Source organism: Carcharhinus amblyrhynchos, chromosome 6, assembly GCF_965287045.1.
Source record: "Carcharhinus amblyrhynchos chromosome 6, sCarAmb.v2.hapA, whole genome shotgun sequence".
Classification (NCBI taxonomy): Eukaryota; Metazoa; Chordata; class Chondrichthyes; order Carcharhiniformes; family Carcharhinidae; genus Carcharhinus; species Carcharhinus amblyrhynchos.
The window spans coordinates 127,644,183-127,667,686 of NC_137329.1; the positions used below are offsets into that span (position 1 = coordinate 127,644,183).

At 48.5% G+C, this 23,504-nt stretch overlaps 1 protein-coding gene across 5 annotated transcripts in view; it reads left to right on the plus strand.

The window, feature by feature from the left end:
* Window positions 1-10,554: 10,554 nt before the first annotated feature.
* The window catches only part of osbpl8 (oxysterol binding protein-like 8), a 333,976-nt gene continuing 321,026 nt past the window's right edge, over window positions 10,555-23,504 (plus strand). For 4 of the 5 annotated variants that reach the window (XM_080191448.1, XM_080191451.1, XM_080191453.1 and 1 more), the window contains exon 1: window positions 13,986-14,093. Coding sequence is in view for 1 of the 5 variants with exons in the window: in XM_080191450.1 (XP_080047576.1) it covers window positions 14,072-14,093 (22 nt within the window). In the remaining 4 variants the exon portion in view is untranslated. Of the gene's footprint in view, window positions 10,654-13,985; window positions 14,094-23,504 lie in introns of those variants that run through there. The other variant, XM_080191450.1, reaches the window with a different exon arrangement.

Here is a 23,504-nt window from a genome sequence, read left to right on the forward strand (position 1 = left end):
GGTGGATAGTGAGGAAGGGTGTCATAGTTTGCAGGAAGACTTAGACAGGTTGCAGAGCTGGGCCGAGAGGTGGCGGATGGAGTTTAATGCAGAGAAATGTGAGGTAATTCACTTTGGTAGGAATAACAGATGTGTTGAGTATAGGGCTAACGGGAAGACTTTGAATAGTGTGGAGGAGCAGAGGGATCTAGGTGTATGTGTACATAGATCCCTGAAAGTTGGGAATCAAGTAGATAAGGTTGTTAAGAAGGCATACAGTGTCTTGGCGTTTATTGGTAGGGGGATTGAATTTAGGAGTCGTAGCGTTATGTTGCAACTGTACACAACTCTGGTGCGGCCGCACTTGGAGTATTGTGTGCAGTTCTGGTCCCCACATTACAGGAAGGATGTGGAGGCTTTGGAGAGGGTGCAGAGGAGGTTTACCAGGATGTTGCCTGGTATGGAGGGGAGATCCTATGAGGAGAGACTGAGGGATTTGGGGTTGTTTTCGCTGGAAAGAAGGCGGCTAAGAGGGGATCTTATTGAAACATATAAGATGATTAGAGGTTTAGATAGGGTGGATAGTGATAGCCTTTTTCCTCTGATGGAAAAATCTAGCACGAGGGGGCATGGCTTTAAACTAAGGGGGGGTAGTTATAGGACAGATGTCAGGGGTAGGTTCTTTACCCAGAGGGTGGTGAGGGATTGGAATGCCCTGCCTGCTGCAGTTGTAAATGCGCCTAGTTTGGGGGCGTTTAAGAGGTCTGTGGACAGGTTTATGGACGAAAAGGGATTGGTTTAGGTTAGTGGGTCATTGTTGTTGCTTTTTTTTTTAACTGGTCGGCGCAACATCGTGGGCCGAAGGGCCTGTTCTGCGCTGTAATGTTCTATGTTCTTCAAAAGCTTCAAGAGAGCGAGGTTTGTTATCACGTTGTGTGACTAGCCTTTTGGCATCTTATGGAAACACATCACCTGTGACTACCCAAAGATCATCTGCATTACTGCTCTGAAAGAGAAAGTTGAGAACAACGTTTGATTTATCATTATCTTCAGAAACTTCAAGGATAGTAGAGCATCAACAACAATCTCACATTGTTAGATGAAAATGGAGGACAAAGCAATGCTAATTTCAACCAGGGGATCAAGTGTTAATGTGTAATTCTGCCATGAGTGACAAATGGGTACCATAGTTTTAGGAAAAACAGGTCTATTTTCTGACACACTTCAAACTGAAGATGAACAAGTTTGGTGACTCCATGCTGATCAATTGTCGTCATCTCAAAATGATTTCTGTGAAGCATATCCAGAAATAACACCTTCTTTAGTCCCTAATGTTGTGAACACTACAACAGAAAACTCAGTTCAATGTGAGTTGCTGGATGATTGCATCTTTGCTATTATACCACATGTGAATGATGCAGAATTTGTTCCAAGAGTCTACTGAAGTTCCTAATCGTAATTCTGGAATCATGAACAGCCAAATTCCAGAACAAATTCCAGGGAACTGTAAACCAGTGATCCTAATGTCAGTATTGGGGACATTGCTAAAATCTATTGTCAAGGACTTCATAACTCAGCATTTGGAAGGCAGTTGTATAATCAGTAAAAGTCAGTGCGGATTTACAAAAGGGAAATTTGAATTCCAAAAAATGAATCTATTGGAATTTTTGATGATGTAACCAACAGGTATTTTGTGTTGGTCTTCACAGTGGAAGACACAAATAACATGCCAAAAATTGATGACAGGAAGGCTGTGGCAAGTGAGAACCGAGAAACTATCATTAGATGGAAGAGGTAGTGTTGGGCAAGTTAATGGGGCTAAAGGTAGACAAGTCTCCTGGTCCTGATGGAACGCATCCCAAAGTACTAAAAGAGATGGCGGGAGAAATAGAATAGAATCATAGAACCCTACAATTCAGAAACAGGCCCTTCGGCCCATCAAGTCTGCACCAACCACAATCCCACCCAGGCCCTATCCCCATATCCCTACACATTTACTCGCTAATCCCTCTAACCTACACATCCCAGGACACTACGGGGCAATTTTAACATGGCCAATCAACCTAACCCGCACATCTTTGGACTGTGGGAGGAAACCGGAGCACCCGGAGGAAACCCACGCAGACACGAGGAGAATGTGCAAACTCCACACAGACAGTGACCCGAGCCAGGACTCGAATCCAGGACCCTGGAGCTGTGAAGCAGCAATGGTAACCACTGTGCGACCATGCCGCCCTAAATGCACTAGTGGTAATTTATCAAAATTCGCTGGACTCTGTGGTGGTTCCTGCAGATTGGAAAACAGCAAATGTGATGCCATTGTTTAAAAAAGGAGGTAGACAAAAGGCAGGTAACTATAGGCTGGTTAACTTAACTTCTGTAGTAGGGAAAATGTTTGAGTCTATCATTGAGGAAGAAATAGCAAGACATCTGGATATAAATTGTCCCATTGGTAAGGCACAGCATGGGTTCATGAAGGGAAGATCACGTTTAACTAATTTGGTGGAATTCTTTGAGAACATTATATGTGCAGTGGATAATGGGGAATCTGTGGATGTGGTGTATCTGGATTTCCAGAAGGCATTAGGGACTAGGGGGCACAGCCTCAAGATAAAGGGGGGGCAGTTTAGAACGGAGTTGAGGAGGAACTTCTTCACTCAAAGGGTGGTGAATCTCTGGAATTCTCTGCCCGTTGAGGTGGTGGAGGCTGCCTCGCTAAATATTTTTAAGACGTGGGTTGATGGGTTTTTGATAAGCGAGGGGATTAAGGGTTATGGGGAGAGGGCGGGAATGTGGAACTGAGACACGACAGATCAGCCATGATCTTATTGAATGGCGGGGCAGGCTCGAAGGGCTGGATGGCCTACTCCTGCTCCTATTTCTTATGTTCTTATTTGACAAAGTGTCGCACCAAAGGCTGCTACGTAAGATAAAGGTACACGGTGTTACGGGTAATGTATTAGCATGGATAGAGGATTGGTTAACTAACAGAAAGCAAACAGTGGGTTAAGTGGGTGTTTTTTCTGGTTGGCAATCAGTGACTAGTGGTGTGCCTCAGGGATCAGTGTGGGGACTGCAATTGTTTACGATTTATACAGATGATTTGGAGTTGGGGACCAAGTGTGGTGTGTCAAAATTCGCAGATGACACTAAGATGGGTGGAAGAGCAAAGTGTGCAGAGGACGCTGAAAGTCTGCAAAGGGATAGATAATCTAAGTGAGTGGGCAAGGGTCTAGCAGATGGAGTACCATGTTGGTAAATGTGAGGTCATTGGTCGGAATAACAGCAAAATGGATTATTATTTAAATGGTAAAAAATTGCAGATGCTGCTGTGTAGAGGGACCTGGGTGTCCTTGTGCAGGAATCTCAAGAAGTTGGTTTGCAGGTGTATTTAGAAGGCAAATGGAATTTTATCGTTTATTGCTAGAGAGATGGAATTTAAAAACAGCAAGGTTATATTGCAGCTGTATAAGGTGCTACTGAGGCTACGCCTGGAGTACTGAGTACAGTTTTAGTCTCCTTACTTGAGAAAGGATATACAGGCACAGGAGGGGGTGCAGAGGAGGTTCACTAGGTTGATTCTGGAGTTGTTCTTATGTTCTTAATAGGGGTGGCCAAGGAGAACCATGGATGTGGTTTATATAGACTTTCAGAAGGCATTCGACAAGCTCTCACATAACAGACTATGATGTAAGTTTAAAGTGCATGGGATTGCAGGTCATGTCTTGAGATGAACATAAGAACATAAGAAATAGGAGCAGGAGTAGGCCATCCAGCCCTTCGAGCCTGCCCTGCCATTCAATAAGATCATGGCTGATCTGTCGTGGCTCAGTTCCACTTTCCCGCCCTCTCCCCATAACCCTTAATCCCCTCTCTTATCAAGAACCCATCAACCCGCTTCTTAAAAATATTTAGCGAGGCAGCCTCCATCACTTGAACGGGCAGAGAATTCCAGAGATTCACCACCCTTTGAGTGAAGAAGTTCCTCCTCAACTCCGTTCTAAACCGCCTCCCCTTTATCTTGAGGCTGTGCCCCCAGTCCTACTGTCTTTTTTGAGCGGGAAGAGTCTCTCCACCTCTATCCTATCCATCCCATTCATCATCTTATACGTCTCAATGAGATCTCCCCTCATTCTTCTAAACTCTAACGAGTACAAGCCTAGTTTATTCAGCCTCTCCTCATAGCTCAATCCCCTCAACTCCAGTATCAGCCTAGTAAACCTCCTCTGCACTCCCTCCAGGGCCAAAATATCCTTGCGCAGGTGCGGCGCCCAAAACTGCACACAGTACTCCAGCTGCGGCCTCACCAATGCCCTATACAGCTGCAGCAAGACCTCCCTACTTTTATATTCAATCCCCCTCGCTATGAAGGCCAGCATCCCATTCGCCTTCCTGACAACCTGCTGCACCTGCAAGCTGGGTTTTTGCGACTCATGCACAAGGACCCCGAGGTCCCTCTGCACCGTCGCCTGCTGCAGTTTTTCGCCACGTAAGTAATAGTCCTTCCTACCATTCTTCCTACCAAAGATGGCTAGAAAGCTGGTTAGCAAATAGAAATCAAAGAGTTGTCATAAATGAGTCTTTTTCTGATTGGTAGGCAGTGACTCGTGGGGTTCTGCAGGGATCTGTGCTTTGACCCCAACTGTTCACATTATGTATTAATGATTTGGAAGAGGGAACAAAATGTAATATCTCCACATTTGCAGACGATAAAGTTGGCTGGGAGGGTGAGCTGTGAGGAGGATGCAGAGATGCTTTAGCATGATTTGGAAAGGCTGAGTATGTGGACATCTGTATGGCCGATGCAGTATAACGTGAATAAATGTGAGGTTATCCACTTTGGTAGCAATAATGGAAGACAGCTTATTACCTGAATGCTCTGATCGGATCAGATGAAGGGTTACCTGTACTCAAAACACTGGCTCTATTCTCTCCCCACAGATGCTAATGGACCTGCTGAGATTTTCCATTTTTGTTTCAGGTTCCAGCATACACAGTATTTTGCTTTTATGTTATAATTTGAATGGGTGTAAATTGAGAGAAGTGGATACTCAATGAGACCTTGGAATCCTCATGCATCAGTCGCTGAAAGTAAGTGCAAAGGTACAGCAGGCAGTGAAGAAGGTAAATGGTATGTTGGCCTTCAAAGCAAAAGGATTTGAAGATAGAGATAGGGATGTTTTGTTGCAATTGTACAGGGCATTGGTGAGGCCACACCTGAAGTATTGTGTGTCGTTTTGATGTCCTTATCTGAGGAAGGATGTCCTTGCTATCGAGGGAGTACAGCAAAGTTTAGCAGGCTGATTCCTGGGATGGCAGGTCAGTCATATGAGGAGATACTAAGTTGGTTAGGATTATATTCACTGGAGTTTAGAAGAGTAAGAAAGAATCTCATTGAAATTTATAAAATTCTAACACTGTTGGACAGGGTAGATTCAGTAAGAATGTTCCTGATAGTGGGAGGGTCCAGAACTAGGGGTCATCATTTGAGGATAAGGTGTAAACCTTTTAGAACTGAGATGAGGAGAAATTTCTGCTCCCAGAGGGTGGGGTGAATGTTGTTGAGAACAAAACGTTGTGTGATTTCAAGAAGAAATTAGATATAGCTCTCGGGGCTAAAGGGATCAAGGGATATGGGAAGAGGGGGAATCAGGATATTGAATTTTGTGATCAGCCGTGATCAAAATGAATGGCGGAGCAGGCTCGAAGGGCTAGATGGCCTACTCCTGCTCCTATTTCTTATGTTCTTATGTCCCTTCGAGCCTGCCCCGCCATTCAATAAGATCATGACTGATCTGAAGTGGATCAGTTCCACTTTCCCGCTCTCTCCCCATAACCCTTATTTCCCTTGTCTGTCAAAAACCTATCTACCTGTAACTTAAATATATTTAGCGAGGTAGCCTCCACCACTTCAATGGGCAGAGAATTCCAGAGATTCACCACCCTACTCACCTTCGCCTACTCCTGCTTCTAGTTTCTATCATATGCAACCAATGAGTAATCAACGTCCTATTGATAACCTTCTCATTGACTGTGTATAATGATTAATGATGCATAAAACTGAACCAAGAATATTATTGATTGTATGTATAACATTGTGGTAATTTGTTTTCATGACCGTAGAAGTAAAGGGCAAGGGATTTTATATATTTAAGTAGTACATGATTGCTTTAAGAGCTAGTCATATTGATTGATGGTGATGTCATTGCCTCTGTTTTGTTTCAGTTTAAATGCCACACAGGCAACATCTCCTGCAATACGTCTTTTTGTTGTTACTTTGAATCTACATGTGCAAACCATTATTTGTTCTTTCTGTTTAAAACTCACAACCCCGAACAGTTAGGATATTATATAGCTGAAGATGATTGGGTCCAAGGCAGACCCTGAGGAACTGCTGCAGTGATATACATCTGGGATTGAAATATTTGGCCTTGAACAGCACAGCCATCGTCCTTCCTCCTGATGCCAGCCGCTGGGAAGTTTGGTTCTGAGTCCTACTGACTTCAATTTGCGTGGGCGCCTCAAAGTCACATTTGGTCAAATGCTACCTTCGTCACTCTCAAGTGGAACGTGTGGTCATAAATATACCTCACTACTTTTCTTTGGTGCTGGGAAGTCTTCTTGAAGCAAATTGGGAACTCAGATGGGTATGAAGAGTGATTGAAGATGTCTGCGGATACCAAATAGTGATACAACCAGAAAGAATGCTTTTTATGGTGCATCTGTGAGAGTTGTAGCAGACATGCCATATTTTCTTCATCTCCTGGAAAAGTAGAGGCATTGGTGGGCTTTCATAATGATAACATCGCATAGAGGGACCAGGACAGGTTGTTGGTGATCTGGACACCTAAAAACCTGAAGTTCTTAACCATTTCTACTTTGTTCCCATTGATGTACACAGGGACATGTTTCCCTTTACGCTTCCTGAAGTCGATGACAATCTCCTTCATTTTGTTGACATTGAGGGAGAGATTATTGTTGCCACACCAGTTCATCAGATTCTCTAGTCAGTGTAGTCGAGGAGATTACTGTGATACCAGGTAGTAGACTAGATGGGATTGAGGTACATAAGGAGGAGGTGTTGGCAATTCTTAGAGTGTGAAAATAGATAAGTCCTCTGGGCCGGATGGGATTTACCCTAGCATTCTCTGGGAGGCTAGGGAGGAGATTGCAGAGCCTTTGGCTTTGATCTTCATGTCGTCATTGGCTTCAGGTATAGTGCCGGAAGACTGGAGGATAGCAAATGTTGTCCCCTTGTTCAAGAAGGGGAGTAGAGACCATCCTGGGAATTATAGACCAGTGAGCCTTACTTCTGTTGTGGGCAAAGTTTTGGAAAGAATTATTAGGGATAGGATTTATAATCATCTAGAGGGAAATAAATTGATTAGGGATAGTCAACACGGTTTTGTGAAGGGTAGGTCGTGCCTCACAAACCTTATCGAGCTTTTTGAAAAGGTGACCAAAGAGGTGGATAAGGGTAAGGCAGTTGACGTGGTGTATATGGATTTTAGCAAAGCGTTTGATAAGGTTCCCCATGTTAGGCTATTGCAGAAAATGCAGATGCATGGGATTGAGGGTGATTTAGCAGTTTGGATCAGGAATTGGCTAGCTGATAGGAGACAGAGGGTGGTGGTTGATGGGGAATATTCAACCTGGAGTTCAGTTACAAGTGGTGTACGTCAAGGATCTGTTTTGGGGCCACTGCTGTTTGTCGTTTTTATAAATGACCTAGATGAGGGCGTAGAAGGATGGATTAGTAAATTTGCTGATGACACTAAAGTCGGAGGAGTTGTAGACAGTGAGGATGGATGTTACAGTTTGCAGAGGGACATAGATAAGCTGCAGAGCTGGGCCGAGAGGTGGCAGATGGAGTTTAATACGGAAAAGTGTGAGGTGATTCACTTTGGTAAGAGTAACAGGAGTACAGAATATAGGGCTAATGGAAGGACTCTTAGTAATGTTGATGAGCAGAGAGATCTCGGGGTACATGTGCATAGCTCCCTGAAAGTTGGCACCCAGGTTGATAAGGTTGTTAAGAAGGCGTACGGTGTGTTAGCTTTTATTGGCAGAGGGATTGAATTTCGGAGCCGTGAGTTCATGTTACAACTGTACAAAACTCTGGTGTGGCCGCACGTGGAGTATTGCGTACAGTTCTGGTCGCCGCATTATAAGAAAGATGTGGAGGCATTGGAAAGGGTGCAGAGGAGGTTTACCAGGATGTTGCCTGGTATGGTGGGAAGGTCTTATGAGGAAAGGCTGAGGGACTTGAGGTTGTTTTCATTGGAGAGAAGGTTACGAGGTGACCTGATTGAGGCATACAAGATGATCAAAGGATTGGATAGGGTGGACAGTGAGAGCCTTTTACCTCGGATGGTGATGGCTAACACAAGGGGACATAGCTGTAAATTAAGGGGTGGTAATTATAGGACGGATGTCAGAGGTAGGTTCTTTACTCAGAGGGTAGTAAGGGCGTAAAATGCCCTGCCTGCAGCAGTTGTGGACTCGCCAACTTTAAGGGCGTTCAAATGGTCAGTGGATAGGCATATGGATAACATTGGAATAGTTTAGGTTAGAGGGTCATTAGATTGGTTCCACTGGTCGGCGCAACATCGAGGGCCAAAGGGCCTGTACTGCGCTGTAATGTTCTATGTTCTATCTCATTCCTGTATTCTGACTTATCATTGTTTGAGATCCAATCCACTATGACGGTTTCATCAGCAAACTTGAAAATCAAGTTAGAGAGGAATTTGGCCACACAGTCATAGGCATATAAGGAGTATAGTAGACGCTGAGAACACAGCCTTGTGGGGCATCGGTGTTGAGGATGATCATGGAGAAAATGTTGTTGCCTAACCTTACTGGTTGTGGTCTGTGAGTTAGGAAGTTCAGGAACCAGTTGCAGAGGAAGGTGCCAAGGTGCAAGCCAAGGAGTTTGGAGATGAGTTTTGTGGGAATAATAATGTGGAAGGCTGAGATTTGGCCAATAAATTTTGCTAGCTGTAAAGCACTTTAGGTGAGATTGTGAAAGATGTTGTGGAGATGCCGGCGCTATAGACAGGGGCGGGCACTCACCTGATGAAGGAGCAGTGCTTTTGTCGCGCGTGATACCAAATAAACCTGTTGAACTTTAACATGATGTTGTGAGACTTCTTACTGTAATTTTTAAGAAGCGGGTTGATGGGTTCTTGATAAGAGAGGGGATTAAGGGTTATGGGGAGAGGGCGGGAAAGTGGAACTGAGCCACAACAGATCAGCCATGATCTTATTGAATGGCGGGGCAGGCTCGAAGGGCTAGATGGCCTACTCCTGCTCCTATTTCTTATGTTCTTATGTTGCGTAACTGTGCATCTTTTCTAATAAGAAATGAAAACACATTTCAGATTGTTATTGTTGTCTTTGATGTGAAAACTTTGGAGAGAATATAGAAAATGTTTACCAGGGTGTTGCCTGGTATGGAGGGTATTGACTACGAGGAGAGGTTGAATAAACTGGGATTGTTCTCCCTGGAAAGACGGAGGCTAAGGGGTGACTTGATAGAAATTTATAAAATTATGACAGGCATAGACAAGGTCAACAGTTGGAAGCTTTTTCCCAGGGCAGGAATGACAATTATCAGGGAACACAAGTTCAAGATAAGGGGGAAAGGTTCATTGGAGATGTGCGAGGGAAAGTTTTTTTACACAGAGGATGATGGGCTGGTAGGGCAAGCATTTATTGCAAGCATTCAGATCCCATGAAGGAAAAGAAGCCTTTCAACATATTACTTTCTCATGATCATATTGCTGTTTATGGGATCTTGCTGTGCACAATTTGGTTGCTGCATTTCCTACAACAGGTGACCATTCACAGTTATTATCCGGTTCGGCACAGTGCTGCCTCACGGCACCACAGACCCAGGTTTGATCCTCGGTTTGTGTCACTGTGAAGTTTGCACGTTTTCCCCATGTCAGCGTGGGTTTTCTCTGGGTGCTCTGATTTTCTCCCATGTTTTGAAAGACGTGGTTAGGGTGCATTGGCCATGCTAAATTCTCCCTCAGTGTATCCGAACAGGTGCCGGAGTGTGGCGTGTAGGGGAATTTCACAATAACTTCATTACAATGTTAGTGTAAGCCTTACTTGTGACAAATAAATAAACTTTATGTAAGTCACTCCTATTGCTTTGGGGTATTGGGTGGTACCAATGATCACAGCCTGGCCCTGCTTTCCTGGCTTGTGTCACACTCACACCTGCCTCTCTGTCCGCTTCGCTCCCCTTCACAACCTCGGCTTGTTCCCGAACTCAGATCACTTTCACTCCCTGACCTTCCCTCTCTTCAAAACACAAATCTCCACTCGCAGCTTCCTCTGCATCCTGTACAAAAACTCATGATGTGGAGATGCCGGCGTTGAACTGGGGTAAATACAGTAGGTCTGTCCTATACAAAAGGCCAACGTATGGCTGGATGAGAGAGAAGGCCGGGAGGACTCGAGCTCGGAGGACCGGGGCTCGGAGGACTGGGGCTTGGAGGACCGGGCGGGCTCGGCGAGAGGATCATCTTGCTGCAACGCTGAGTCCGGGCGCCAGGAGGCTTAGGAGATTTTGAGTGGGGATCCAGGGGAGAGCAATGGCTGACCGAAAGAGGGAGTGGAGCTGGAGTAGGATCGGGCGGTGAGGGAGCGGGAGAGGAGGCGCAGGTACCGGGGGGACGGAGGGAGAAGGCTGCGGGCGGAGGCTCGGGACGGGTGGGGGTTCCTGATGGGGATGGAGGGAGGACCGGGGCTGGCCCCCCGCTCCTGGGGTTGCGGCCGTTGGTCACAATCTTCAAACTCCACCTCCGAACGGCCCGAGTGACTGAACAACGGCCCCCCGCAACCCCCTCCCCCCACAACCCCCTCCCCCCACAACCGCAACCCCCTCCCCCCACAACCCCCCTCAACCCCCTCCCCCCGCAACCCCCTCCCCCCACAACCCCCCTCAACCCCCTCCCCCCACAACCGCAACCCCCTCCCCCCACAACTCCCCACAACCCCCCCCTCCCCCCACAACCCCCCTCCCCCCACAACTCCCACAACCCCCCCCTCCCCCCACAACCCCCTCCCCCCACAACTCCCCACAACCCCCCCTCCCCCACAACCCCCCTCCCCCCACAACTCCCCACAACCCCCCCTCCCCCCAGAACCCCCTCCCCCAACAACTCCCCACAACCCCCCTCCCCCCACAACCCCCCCTCCCCCCACAACCCCCCCTCCCCCCACAACCCCCCCTCCCCCCACAACTCCCCGCAACCCCCTCCCCCCGCAACCCCCCCTCCCCCCACAACTCCCCACAACCCCCCCTCCCCCCACAACCCCCTCCCCCCACAACTCCCCACAACCCCCCCTCCCCCCACAACTCCCCGCAACCCCCTCCCCCCGCAACCCCCTCCCCCCGCAACCCCTCCCCCCGCAACCCCCTCCCCCCGCAACCCCCTCCCCCCGCAACCCCCTCCCCCCCGCAACCCCCCGCAACCCCCTCCCCCCGCAACCCCCCGCAACCCCCTCCCCCCGCAACCCCTCCCCCCGCAACCCCCTCCCCCCGCAACCCCCCGCAACCCCCTCCCCCCGCAACCCCCTCCCCCCGCAACCCCCTCCCCCCGCAACCCCCTCCCCCTGCAACCCCCGCAACCCCCTCCCCCCGCAACCCCCCCTCCCCCCGCAACCCCCTCCCCTCCCCCCGCAACCCCCCTCCCCCCGCAACCCCCTCCCCCCGCAAACCCCCGCACCCCCTCCCCCCGCAACCCCCCCTCCCCCCGCAAACCCCCGCAACCCCCCCTCCCCCCGCAACCCCCCTCCCCCCGCAACCCCCCCTCCCCCGCAAACCCCCGCAACCCCCTCCCCCCGCAACCCCCTCTCCCCCCGCAACCCCCCGCAACCCCCTCCCCCCACAACCGCAACCCCCTCCCCCCACAACCGCAACCCCCTCCCCCCACAACCGCAACCCCCTCCCCCCACAACCGCAACCCCCTCCCCCCACAACCGCAACCCCCTCCCCCCGCAACTCCCCGCAACCCCCTCCCCCCGCAACTCCCCGCAACCCCCTCCCCCCGCAAACCCCGCCCCCCACCGTCCCCCCTCCCTCCCTCTCCCCCCCCCCATCGTCCCCCCTCCCTCCCTCTCCCCCCCGCCACCGTCCCCCCTCCCTCCCTCTCCCCCCCCCCCACCGTCCCCCCTCCCTCCCTCTCCCCCCCCCCCACCGTCCCCCCTCCCTCCCTCTCCCCCCCCCCCTCGTCCCCCCTCCCCCTCCCTCCCTCGTCCCCCTCCCCCTCCCTCCCTCGTCCCCCTCCCCCTCCCCTCCCTCGTCCCCTCCCCCCCCCTCCCTCCCTCGTCCCCCTCCCCCCCCTCCCTCCCTCGTCCCCCTCCCCCCACTCCCTCCCTCGTCCCCCTCCCCCCCTCCCTCCCTCGTCCCCCTCCCCCCCTCCCTCCCTCGTCCCCCTCTCCCCCTCCCCTCCCTCGTCCTCCCCCTCCCCCTCCCCCCCTCCCTCGTCCCCCTCCCCCCCCCCTCGTCCCCCTCCCCCCCTCCCTCCCTCGTCCCCCTCCCCCCCCTCCCTCCCTCGTCCCCCTCCCCCCCTCCCTCCCTCGTCCCCCTCCCCCCCTCCCTCCCTCGTCCCCCTCCCCCCCCTCCCTCCCTCGTCCCCCTCCCCCCCCTCCCTCCCTCGTCCCCCTCCCTCCCTCGTCCCCCTCCCCCCCCTCCCTCCCTCGTCCCCCTCCCCCCCTCCCTCCCTCGTCCCCCTCCCCCCCCCTCCCTCCCTCGTCCCCCTCCCCCCCCTCCCTCCCTCGTCCCCCTCCCCCCCCCTCCCTCCCTCGTCCCCCTCCCCCCCCTCCCTCCCTCGTCCCCCTCCCCCCCTCTCCCCCTCTCCCCCTCGTCCCCCCCTCCCCCCCCTCCCTCGTCCCCCTCCCCCCCCTCCCTCCCTCGTCCCCCTCCCCCCCCCTCGTCCCCCTCCCCCCTCCCTCTCTCGTCCCCCTCCCCCCCTCCCTCCCTCGTCCCCCGCCCCCCCCTCCCCCCCAGCGCCCGCCCGCCCCCCCTCCCCCCCAGCGCCCGCCCGCCCCCCCCTCCCCCCCAGCGCCCGCCCGCCCCCCCCTCCCCCCCAGCGCCCGCCCGCCCCCCCCTCCCCCCCAGCGCCCGCCCGCCCCCCCCTCCCCCCCAGCGCCCGCCCGCCCCCCCTCCCCCCCAGCGCCCGCCCGCCCCCCCCTCCCCCCCCTCCCCCCCAGCGCCCGCCCGCCCCCCCCTCCCCCCCAGCGCCCGCCCGCCCCCCCTCCCCCCAGCGCCCGCCCGCCCCCCCCCCCCCCAGCGCCCGCCCGCCCCCCCCTCCCCCCCCTCCCCCCCAGCGCCCGCCCGCCCCCCCCCTCCCCCCCAGCGCCCGCCCGCCCCCCCCTCCCCCCCAGCGCCCGCCCGCCCCCCCCCTCCCCCCAGCGCCCGCCCGCCCCCCCCTCCCCCCCAGCGCCCGCCCGCCCCCCCCCCTCCCCCCCAGCGCCCGCCCGCCCCCCCTCCCCCCCAGCGCCCGCCCGCCCCCCCCTCCCCCCCAGCGCCCGCCCGCCCCCCCTCCCCCCCAGCGCCCGCCCGCCCCCCCCTCCCCCCCAGCGCCCGCCCGCCCAGCGCCCGCCCGCCGCCCCCCCCCCGCCCCCCTCCACCCCCCCCCCCCCACCGCCGCCCACCCCCCACCTCCCCCCTCCCACCCCCCACCTCCCAACTCCCCCCAACAATACCTGCTCTTCCTCCCCTGCTCACACACTCAGGACTAGAGTTCCTCAGTCATAAATCTTTATTTTTATCAACACTTTTTAAAGTCACATTAGATTACGTATTTAGCAGTTACGCAGTGTATTAATAGTTAGCAAATTGTTAGTTTTGAGTGGGTGTACTGAAAATGTTGGTATTATTTAAACTGTCCTTGCAGCATTGTTGCATCGCATGGATGCTGGAGATTTGTTAAAGTCTTGGATTGGGTTGTTCTTAGGAGCAAACTGCTGTGAGAATTCCCATTTTGTTCCAGAGTTTGATTGGACCCTCCAGCGTCATCTCCTTGCTTTGGAATTGTGTTTGATCCGGAATCCGGAATTGTATAGCTTCTTCTTAATGACTCAGCAAAATTGCCCAGGTATGTATGAATTTAAAGCTAGATTTAAATTGTTGGTGATGGAATTAATCCATTTTAAAGGAATCATGAGCTCTGAAAATATTTCATTTAGATTAAGCTTATTGATCGAATTTGATTTGATTTATTATTGTCATGTTTTAGTATACAGTAAAAAGTATTGTTTCTTGCACCCTATATAGACAAGGCATACCATTCATAGAGAAGGAAATAGAGTGTTACAGTCATAGCTAGGGTGTGGAGAAAGATCAACTTAATACGAAGTAGGTCCATTCAAAAGCCTGATAGCAGCAGGGAAGAAGCTGTTCTTGAGTCGGTTGGTATGTGATCTCAGACTTTTGTATCTTTTCCCCAATGGAAGAAGGTGGAAGAGAGAATGTCCGGGCTGTGTGGGGTCCTTTAAGCTGGCTTCTTTTTCCGAGGCAGTGAGAAATGTAGACAGAGTCAATGGATGGGAGGCTGGTTTGTGTGATGGATTCATTCACGACCGTTGTAGTTTCTTGCGATCTTGGGCAAAGCGAGAGCCTTACCAAGCTGTGATACAAACAGAAAAAATAATTTCTATGGTGCACCTGTAAAAGTTGGTGAGAGTTGTAGCTGACATGCCAAATTTCCTGAGTCTTCTGAGAAGTTGCAGGCAGTAGTGGGCTGCCTTAACTATAGTGTCAGGCATGGGGACATCTAAAAACCTGAACCTCACGACCACTTTGTCCCCGTTGACATAGACAGGGGCATGTTCGCCTTTACGCTTCCTGAAGTTTGTTGACATTTGTTTTGTTGACATTGAGGGAGAGATTATTGCCATCGCAGCAGTTCACCAGATTATCTCATTCCTGTACACACACACTCATCATTGTTTGAGATCTGACAGATTATGGTGGTGTCATCAGCAAACTTGAAAACCGTTAGTGTTGTAGCATCAAGAACTTTATTCTTTTGTTCTGTGACCCACTTCCCTCTCCTTTATTTCCTGTCCAGAAGGTGGTGACTCTTTTAGGAAACAATTTTGTTAGCGATCCTCAGGATTATTCACAATTGGATCTTGACTATGAAGTTGGCAAGCTGTTTGGCTGTAACGAGGCATGTCAGCTGAGTTTGATTCTAAGCTGCCTTCCACGTGTGCTTCTAGCAGGGGCTTGGATGAGGGATCCTGCTTGGGCTTTCTTCCCCTGCAGTGATTTGTTGCACTTTGGCTCCCAGATAGAGCGTTACAGGCCAGGAATTGAACTTGTGCTGTATAGAATAGCCCAGTGGGAAGATCGCAGCCAAGAACAGGTATCGGCATCCATGATTCCAACTTCCAACAGTGGGAAATTGAAAAGCAAAAATGTGCACAATTCACGGAGAGGTGTAAAAATGATAAGAAAGTAGTTACATGATTTCAACTTTCCCAACATTAATTGGGATAACCGTCATGTTATGGGCTTAAATGAAGTTGAGGTTCTTATTGTTGCGAAGTTGGCTAGAATAATTCTAGACTTGGGGGGTAGGAAGTTAGAATGTGGTGTTTGTAAAATTGTAAAATGCTCGGTGTGTTGGGTGGGGTGGGGGGGGGGGAAGCTTTGCTCAATCCCGTTAAAAGATGGTGCTTTTCCTGTGTTTAGAAATTTAAAATATAAATACACAGAGACTCCAGACTGAAACATTCATATAGAAAGGCCAAGGGGCAGTTCTTATGTTCTTTTAAATTTTTTGAATTTAGCCAATGAATTTGAATCAGACACTTAGAATCATAGAATCCCTCCAATACAGAAGGAAGCCATTTGGTCCGCCGAGTCTGTACCGAACACAATCCCATCGTGGCCCTATTCCCACAACCCCAAGCATTTACCCTGCTAATCGCCCTGACACTAGGGTCAATTTAGCATGGCCAGTCAGCCTAACCTGTACATCTTTGGATTTGAATACCAAAAACCTATTAAATTTAAATCTGATGACCCTTTTCCAGCATTTTCTCTTTTGTGCAGAACTTCGGTGAGGCAACAGCTGGAGGACTGTGTGCAGTTCTGGTTCCCACATTATAGGAAGGATGTGATCGCACTGGAAGGGATGCAAAGGAGATTCATCAGGATGGAACATTTAAGTTATGAAGAAAGGTTGGATAGGCTTTCGCAGAGAGGACTGAGAGGTGACCTGATTAAGTTGCTCAAGGTTATGAGGGGCATGGACAGGGTAGATAGGGAGCAGCTGTTCCCCTTAGTTGAATAGTCAGTTACGAGGGGACACAAGTTAAAAGTGAGGCGTGGCATGTTTAGGAGGATGTGAGGAAAAATCTTTTTACCCAGTGGATGGTGATGATCTGGAATGCACTGCCTAGGAGGATGGTGGAGGTGGGATGCCTCACATCCTTTAAACGGTATCTGGATGAGCATTTGGCACGCAAGAACATTCAAGGCTATGGGCTAAGTGCTGGCAAGTGGGAGTAGATAGACAGATCAAGGCCTTTGACGTATCAATGCGGACTTGATGGGCCGAAGGGCCTCTTCTGCACCGCGGTATTCTGTGATTGAGATCAATGCAGTCATCTGTTTCTGATGGAACATTAACTCTGTTTTTCTCCACAGATGCTGTCAGACAAGCTGAGTTTTTCCAGAATCCTTTCTTCTTATCTCTGTTTCCATGTCTTGTGTGTTATTTTTGGTTGTATCTCAGCTTGGTGTGGCTCCTGACTACAAAAGGTCCTGAATGTAGCCCAATCCATCACACAAACCAGCCTCCCATCCATTGACTCTGTCTGCACTTCCTGCTGCCTTGGAGAAGCAGCTGACATAATTAAGGACCCTCCGCACCCCGGACATTCTCTTTTCCACCTCCTTCCGTCGGGAAAAAGATACAACAGGACCAACCGACTCAAGAGCAGCTTTTTCCCTGCTACCATTGGACTTTTGAATATACCTAGCTATGACTATTACACTACATCTTCACTCTCTGTTTCTATGAGTGGTATGCTTGTTTGTATAGTGTGCAAGAAACAATACTTTGCATTGTATCCCAATATATGACAAATCAAATCACACGATTGGGGGAGGGTGAACAGAAGCTATAGAGCTCTCACACAGCAAATCAAGAGAGCAAAACCCAGCAAGTAATCACCATAGGGTTTTTAAATCCTGACAATCTGGTTAACTCCAACCATCGAGTTAGCTAAAGAAAAAAGAGGGGATGTCACTGAGAGGAGTGCTGCGTAGCTCTCCTGAGGCTGCAAGGAAAATGGCAGGTCATTTTGGCCATAAGCTCTTTTGATGAGGAAATTGAACTTTGGAGTTCCTCTGCAGAGAGGTTCCAGTATTATATACTGATAAATAAAATTCCACTGCAACTCATGACCCCAGCTTTCTCAGCACTATTGGAAATAAACCCTTTAACTTACTCCATAGTTTGGTCCAGCCAGAGAAGCCTGATACCAAAACCCTCAAGCAATTGGTGAAATTTCTCAAACATTATTCGCCAAAGCTATTGTTTGTCGCGGAACATTTCAAGTTTCATCAAAGAAACCAATTGGAGGACGAGAATATTTCACAGTTTGTAACCACCTTATAGTGCCTCACTGAATATTGAGAGCTTGGCAAATCAATGGACGACATTCTGAGCAAGTCCATAGAATCGGCGCCAAGCAGAGGAAGCTTACCCAGCCACAGGCATGCCAATGATGTACCAGAACAGGCCATTCAATGGCTGGCTGTTAGAGCAAGCGCATGATGTGGAGATGCCGGCATTGGACTGGGGTAAACACAGTAAGAAGTCTCACAACACCAGGTTAAAGTCCAACAGGTTTATTTGGTAGCAAATGCCACTAGCTTTCGGAGAGCTGCTCCTTTGTCAGTTAAGTGGGAGTTCTATTCACAGACAGGGCATATAAAGACACAAACTCAATTTACAAAATAATGATTGGAATGCGAGTCTTTAAAATAATCAAGTCTTAAATGTACAGACAATGTGAGTGGAGACCTTCTGCCAGAAACGTGGAGAAGTGAAAAGCTGAGATTTGCCGATCCAAAGAGAATTTGCAGGATGTTTGGGTTGTGATCCCTGCACTGAGGGAGTGTGGGCAGCGAAGTATAAAAGTTTGCAGATGAGGACAAGTCCTCTACCTGTTAAAGAAAGAAAAAAATAAGTTAAAAAAGTAAAGAATATAGTGGTCCTGAAATGGACAGCTCTGACTGAGTGAAATTAATAATAAAAACCCAGCATATATGGACCCTCCAGCCAGCCAAAAGAAATAAAAACTACAGAAATCATCGTAGAAATCTTCCACCAGTTAAAAAGAGAGAGTGCAGTTTAACAAAGGTTCCAAGAGGGAGGAGCTATCATTCCCTGCCAAACAGACAGAGAGAAGCAGCAGCTGTGTAGTTAAAAAGCTGACGGTCTTAAAGCGGTAATGAATTTCAAATTGCACCACATTTAATGAAACAACCATGCAAGGGGACGAAGGACAAGGGACAGAAAAATATGTGAAGACCCCAGATAGAGAGCAACTCTAAAAAGGAAGTCCATAAACAATGCAAGCCATGAAATAGGAAATTAAGACTTCAAAGAGGCAACACTGGAGCTCAGAGGAGGTAGTAAGCTCTCGAACAAGAGGCAATGCCAGACTCAAAGCAGGCACCAAAAGTCCCCTGAGAGGCAAGTACTGAGAAATTCCAAAGAGGGGAAAGCCAGAGGACAACCAAAGACCCCAAAAGAAGGGACACGGAAACCCTTGAATATTTGAAAACAAAACTGTGTTGTGTTCCATTCTTTTCTATTATGATGAGAAGTACATTGAAGTTGTGCAATGAACTACAAGCAAATAATAAAGTTGTAATCCATATGAAAGTAAGCCTGAAAAAAGGGTTGAATAAATTTCACCAAAAGCGACAGCAAATAGAAATGAGGTACAAGTTTGTGACTTTTAATTTAATAATAAACAGCCCAGCAAATCAAAGTTAAGAAGGAAAACAAGCACTATGAAAAAGAGTATCTAGGCAGACTATTAGGGCCAGTAAGAAATAGTATAATGTTTGCCAACGAGCAGTGAAGGTACTGGAGTTTGAGAATAATGATGTGAACGAACTTTAAAAAGGTTAAGAGAAAAAAAGCTCAAGTAGAACTTGGCAACCGAGGTCATAGCATGCAACTTGAAGAGCCAAGAAAATCCCATGTCATAAATGTGATCGGTTTTAGTGATGTTAGATAAATGCAACAAAGATTTAAAACATAGCGCTCATGTATGACATCTTCTATCATCAACTGCAAGAGTCACCATATTGTTGAAGCAGAAAGAGTAGAGCTATCATTCATCAGAGCTATATTGGGAAACATTTAGAGATCCAATCGAATAGTCAATCGACCAGTTGTGTGTAATCCACACTATGAGCTGTGGAAATGGGCAATCCACAGAGAGGCAGAAACTGTCTGGTGTTTGAGGGTGTTGTAGAGGACCAAGCAATGGACAAACACAAAGAGAGAACACAGTTGTTGAATAAGTTAGAACTTCAGCAGAATTAGTGAATAAATATAACGAGAAGTAGAGTTGTTGCAACTGCAACTGCAACAAAAGGAAGTCAGTTCTCTGAAAACATGCAAAGCAAGAGAAAGGAGAGATTGTTATCAAATGTTGTTAGAAGAGAATTAGAACGGAATGAGAGTCATGGAGTCATCCACCATCCTGTCAGGCAGTGTGTTCCATATTGCACCACCCCTCTAAACCACCTACTCACCAGCTACTCCTTCTGGTCTTAGACACCTCTGCCATGGGGAAAAGATTCTTACCGTTTGCCCTATCTATACCCCTCATAATTTTGTATACCTCTATCAGATCCCCCCTCAACCTCCTCTGCTCCAGGAAAACAAGTACAGCCTATCCAGTGTCTCTGCACAGCTGAAACTTTCCATCCCAGGCAATATCCTTACAAATTTCCTCTGCTCCCTCGCCAGTGCGATCAAGCTGTTCTGATGGTGTGTTGACCAGAACTGCACACAGTTTCCATCTGTGGCCTAGCCAATGCTTATTCAAGTTGTACCAAGGTGTCTCTGCTCCTATATTCTATGCCCAGCTAATGAAGGCAAGTGTTCCATTTGCCTTCTTCACCACCCTATCAACCTGTGCTGCCACTTTCAGAGATCCATGGACTTGTATACCAAGGCCCCTTTGTTCCTCAGTACTCCCTAGGGACCTACTGCTCATTGTATATATCCTACCCTTATTAGATATCTCAAAAATAATCAATTCTCACTTTTCAGGATTAAATTCTATCTGCCATTGCTTGCCCCATTCACCAGCTGATCAGTATCAGTCTGTAGCCTCAGACATTCCAAGTAATATCAACACCACCAGTTTTCATACCATCTGCAAACATAGTAATAATAATATCTGCTATATTCACATCTGAGTTGTTAATGTAATTAACAAGCAGCAAGTTCCAGATCACAGAACTGAAGAATGGGGGAATGGTTCATTTAGCTTCGAACCCAGGTCCCTGGCGCTGTGAGGCAGCAGTGCTAACCGCTGTGCCACCATGCTACCCTGGGGAATAGGGGAATGGTTCAGTTAGCTTGCTTGATCCACACTGTAAATGCAGTAAGTGAAATGGCTTCTGGGTCCTTTCAGCACATGCTATTTTCAGGTCTTTCACGCTAATGGAAGAAATATTTGTATTTCTCGAATGCTTCAGCATTTATCCCAGAAATGCTTAGAAGCACTTAACATGCACTGACTAAGCTGTGTAATTGCTGTTTGGGTAAAATGCAGCATCTTTACAGTCCACTAGATCAGACAAATGAGACCTTGGTGTAATGCCTCATTCAAAAGCTGACAATAGGACACCAGCTTTGCATGGCACTGTGATGTCAGCTAAGGTTTGGTACTTGAGTTGTGTCGGGGACCTGAAGGATAACCTCTGATTTAAAGGCAAGAATGTTATCTTCTTAACTATGCTGACATATGCACATCAGGAAATTCCACTAAAATTCCCAATTGCATCAACCACGTAAATGAAATGTGCTGATGTTTGAAGTTGAGTATTCCGTTGACTTCAATAAATGCTTCATATCAGAAGAGGACCATGAAGTGTAAATATTTGTTATTAAGTGGTGATATGGAATTACATAGAGTTCACAACACACAATCAGGCTATTTGGCCCACCTGATCTATTTTGGTGCAAATGCTCCACTGCAACCTTCTCTCATCCCAAGTCAGGCTTTATTAGGAATTCCTTATAACCCTTTCTCCGGTGCTTATCTAGTATCTCTGCTATTTGCCTGTACTGGTCCATGTGCCAGGAGGTACATATCCCAGTCATTCTCTTGGTAAAGAAGTTTCTCCTGAATTCTTTTTGGACTTAGGAGTGGCTATTGTGTACTTAGAGCACCTGGTTTTATTTGCTCCCGCACAAAGAAAAGCTCTTCTTCACAAATACTCTATGAAACCCTTTCTAGATTTTGAAAAAACTTTATCAGGTCTCTATTCTGAAGAGCCCCAGCCTCTTCAGTTTTTTTCCATTAGTTCTAAGCAATAAAATGTAGCGTACAGTTTTCCTTGCCACACTGAGAGAAGCATGTGGAGACTTCAGAGAGGGTACAGAAAAGGTTTACCAGGATGTTGCATGATTTGGCGGGTGTTAGCCATGAAGTGAGGTTGGACAAATTTGGTTTATTTTCACTTGATCTTGGGGGGCTGAGATCTGACCTAATAGAACTTTACAAAATTGAGAGGCATGGATAGAATGGACAATTGGAGTCTTTTTTCCCCCGGGTTGAAATGTCGATTACCGGGCACATAGATTTGCGTAAAAGGGAGAAAATTTAAAGGGGATGTGAGAAGTAGGTTTTTTTACACAGAGGGTGGTAAGTGCCTGGAACGCGCTGCCAGAGGAGGAGGTCAAAGCAGATACAGTAGCAACGTTTAAGAGGCATCTCGACAGATACGCAAACAGGTAGGGAATAGAGGGATACAGACCATTTAGAGGCAAAAGGTCTTCAGTTTAGAAAGGTGCCGTGTGTTGGTGCAGGCTTGATGGGCTGAAGGGCCTCTTTTTGTTCTTTGTTAACCCAAGGGAGAGCATCCTCAATTTGAAGGTAGGGCTGTGTGGTTGCCATTCCTGCCAATAATGGATAGGTGCATCTGTGAGAGGTAGTTTGATGAAGGTCAGGTAGGTTTTTCTTTCTTGGTTCTCTCACCATCTGCCACAAATCCTCACGAGCAGCTGAGTTATAAGAACATAAGAAATAGGAGCAGGAGTAGGCCTTCGAGCCTGCCCTGCCATTCAATAAGGTCATGGCTAATTTGAAAGTGGTTCAGTTCCACTTTCCCGCCTGCTCCCCATAACCTTTAATTCCCCCACTGATCAGAAATCTATCTACTTGTGACTTAAACATATTCAACAAGGCAGCCTCCACCGTTTCAATGGGCAGAGAATTCCAGAGATTCATCACCCTCTGAGAGAAGTTGTTCTGCCTCAACTCTGTTCTAAACTGACTCTCCCTTATTTTGAGGCTGTGTCCTTTCTAAGTGGAAAGAATCTCTCTGCCTCTACCCTATCTAGCCCCTTCATTATCTTATATGTCTCCATAAGATCCCCCCTCAGCCTTCTAAACTCCAACGAGTACAGGCCCAATCTACTCAATCTCTCCTTATAAGTTAACCTCCTCATCTCCGGTATCAACCTGGTGAACCTTCTCTATACTCCCTCCAAGGCCAGTATACCCTTTCACAAATAAGGGGACCAAAATTGCACACAGTATTCTAATTGCGGCCTCACCAGTACCTTGTACAATTGTACAAAGACTCCCCTGCTTTTATATTCTATCCCCCCCCCGCAATAAAGGCCAACGTTCCATTTGCCTTCTTGATCACCTGCAAACTGAGTTTTTGCAATTCATGCACAAGGACCAGCAGGTCCCTTTGCACAGTAGCATGTTGTAATTTTTCACCATTTAAATAATATTCCATTTTACTATTATTCCTTCCAAAGCGGATAACCTCACATTTGTCAACGTTATACTCCATTTGCTAGATCCTCACCCACTCACTCGGCCTATCCAAATCTCTCTGCAGACTTTCTGCGTCCTCCACGCAGTTCACCTTCCCACTCATCTTTGTGTCATCAGCAAACTTTGTTACCCTACGCTTGGTCCCCTCCTCCAGATTGTATATGTAAATGGTAAACAGTTGAGGTCCCAGCACCGATCCCTGCAGCACGCCACGAGTCACCAGCTGCCAACTTTCTGCCTCCTGTTAGATAGCCAATCCTCAATCCACGCTAACATTCCACCCCCAACTCCGTGTACCTTAATATTCTGCAGCAATCTTTTGTGAGGCACCTTATCGAACGCCTTCTGGAAATCTAAAAACACCACATCCACTGCTTCCCTTCTGTCAACAGCACTGGATACATCTTCATAAAAATCCAATAAATTTGTCAAACACGACTTTC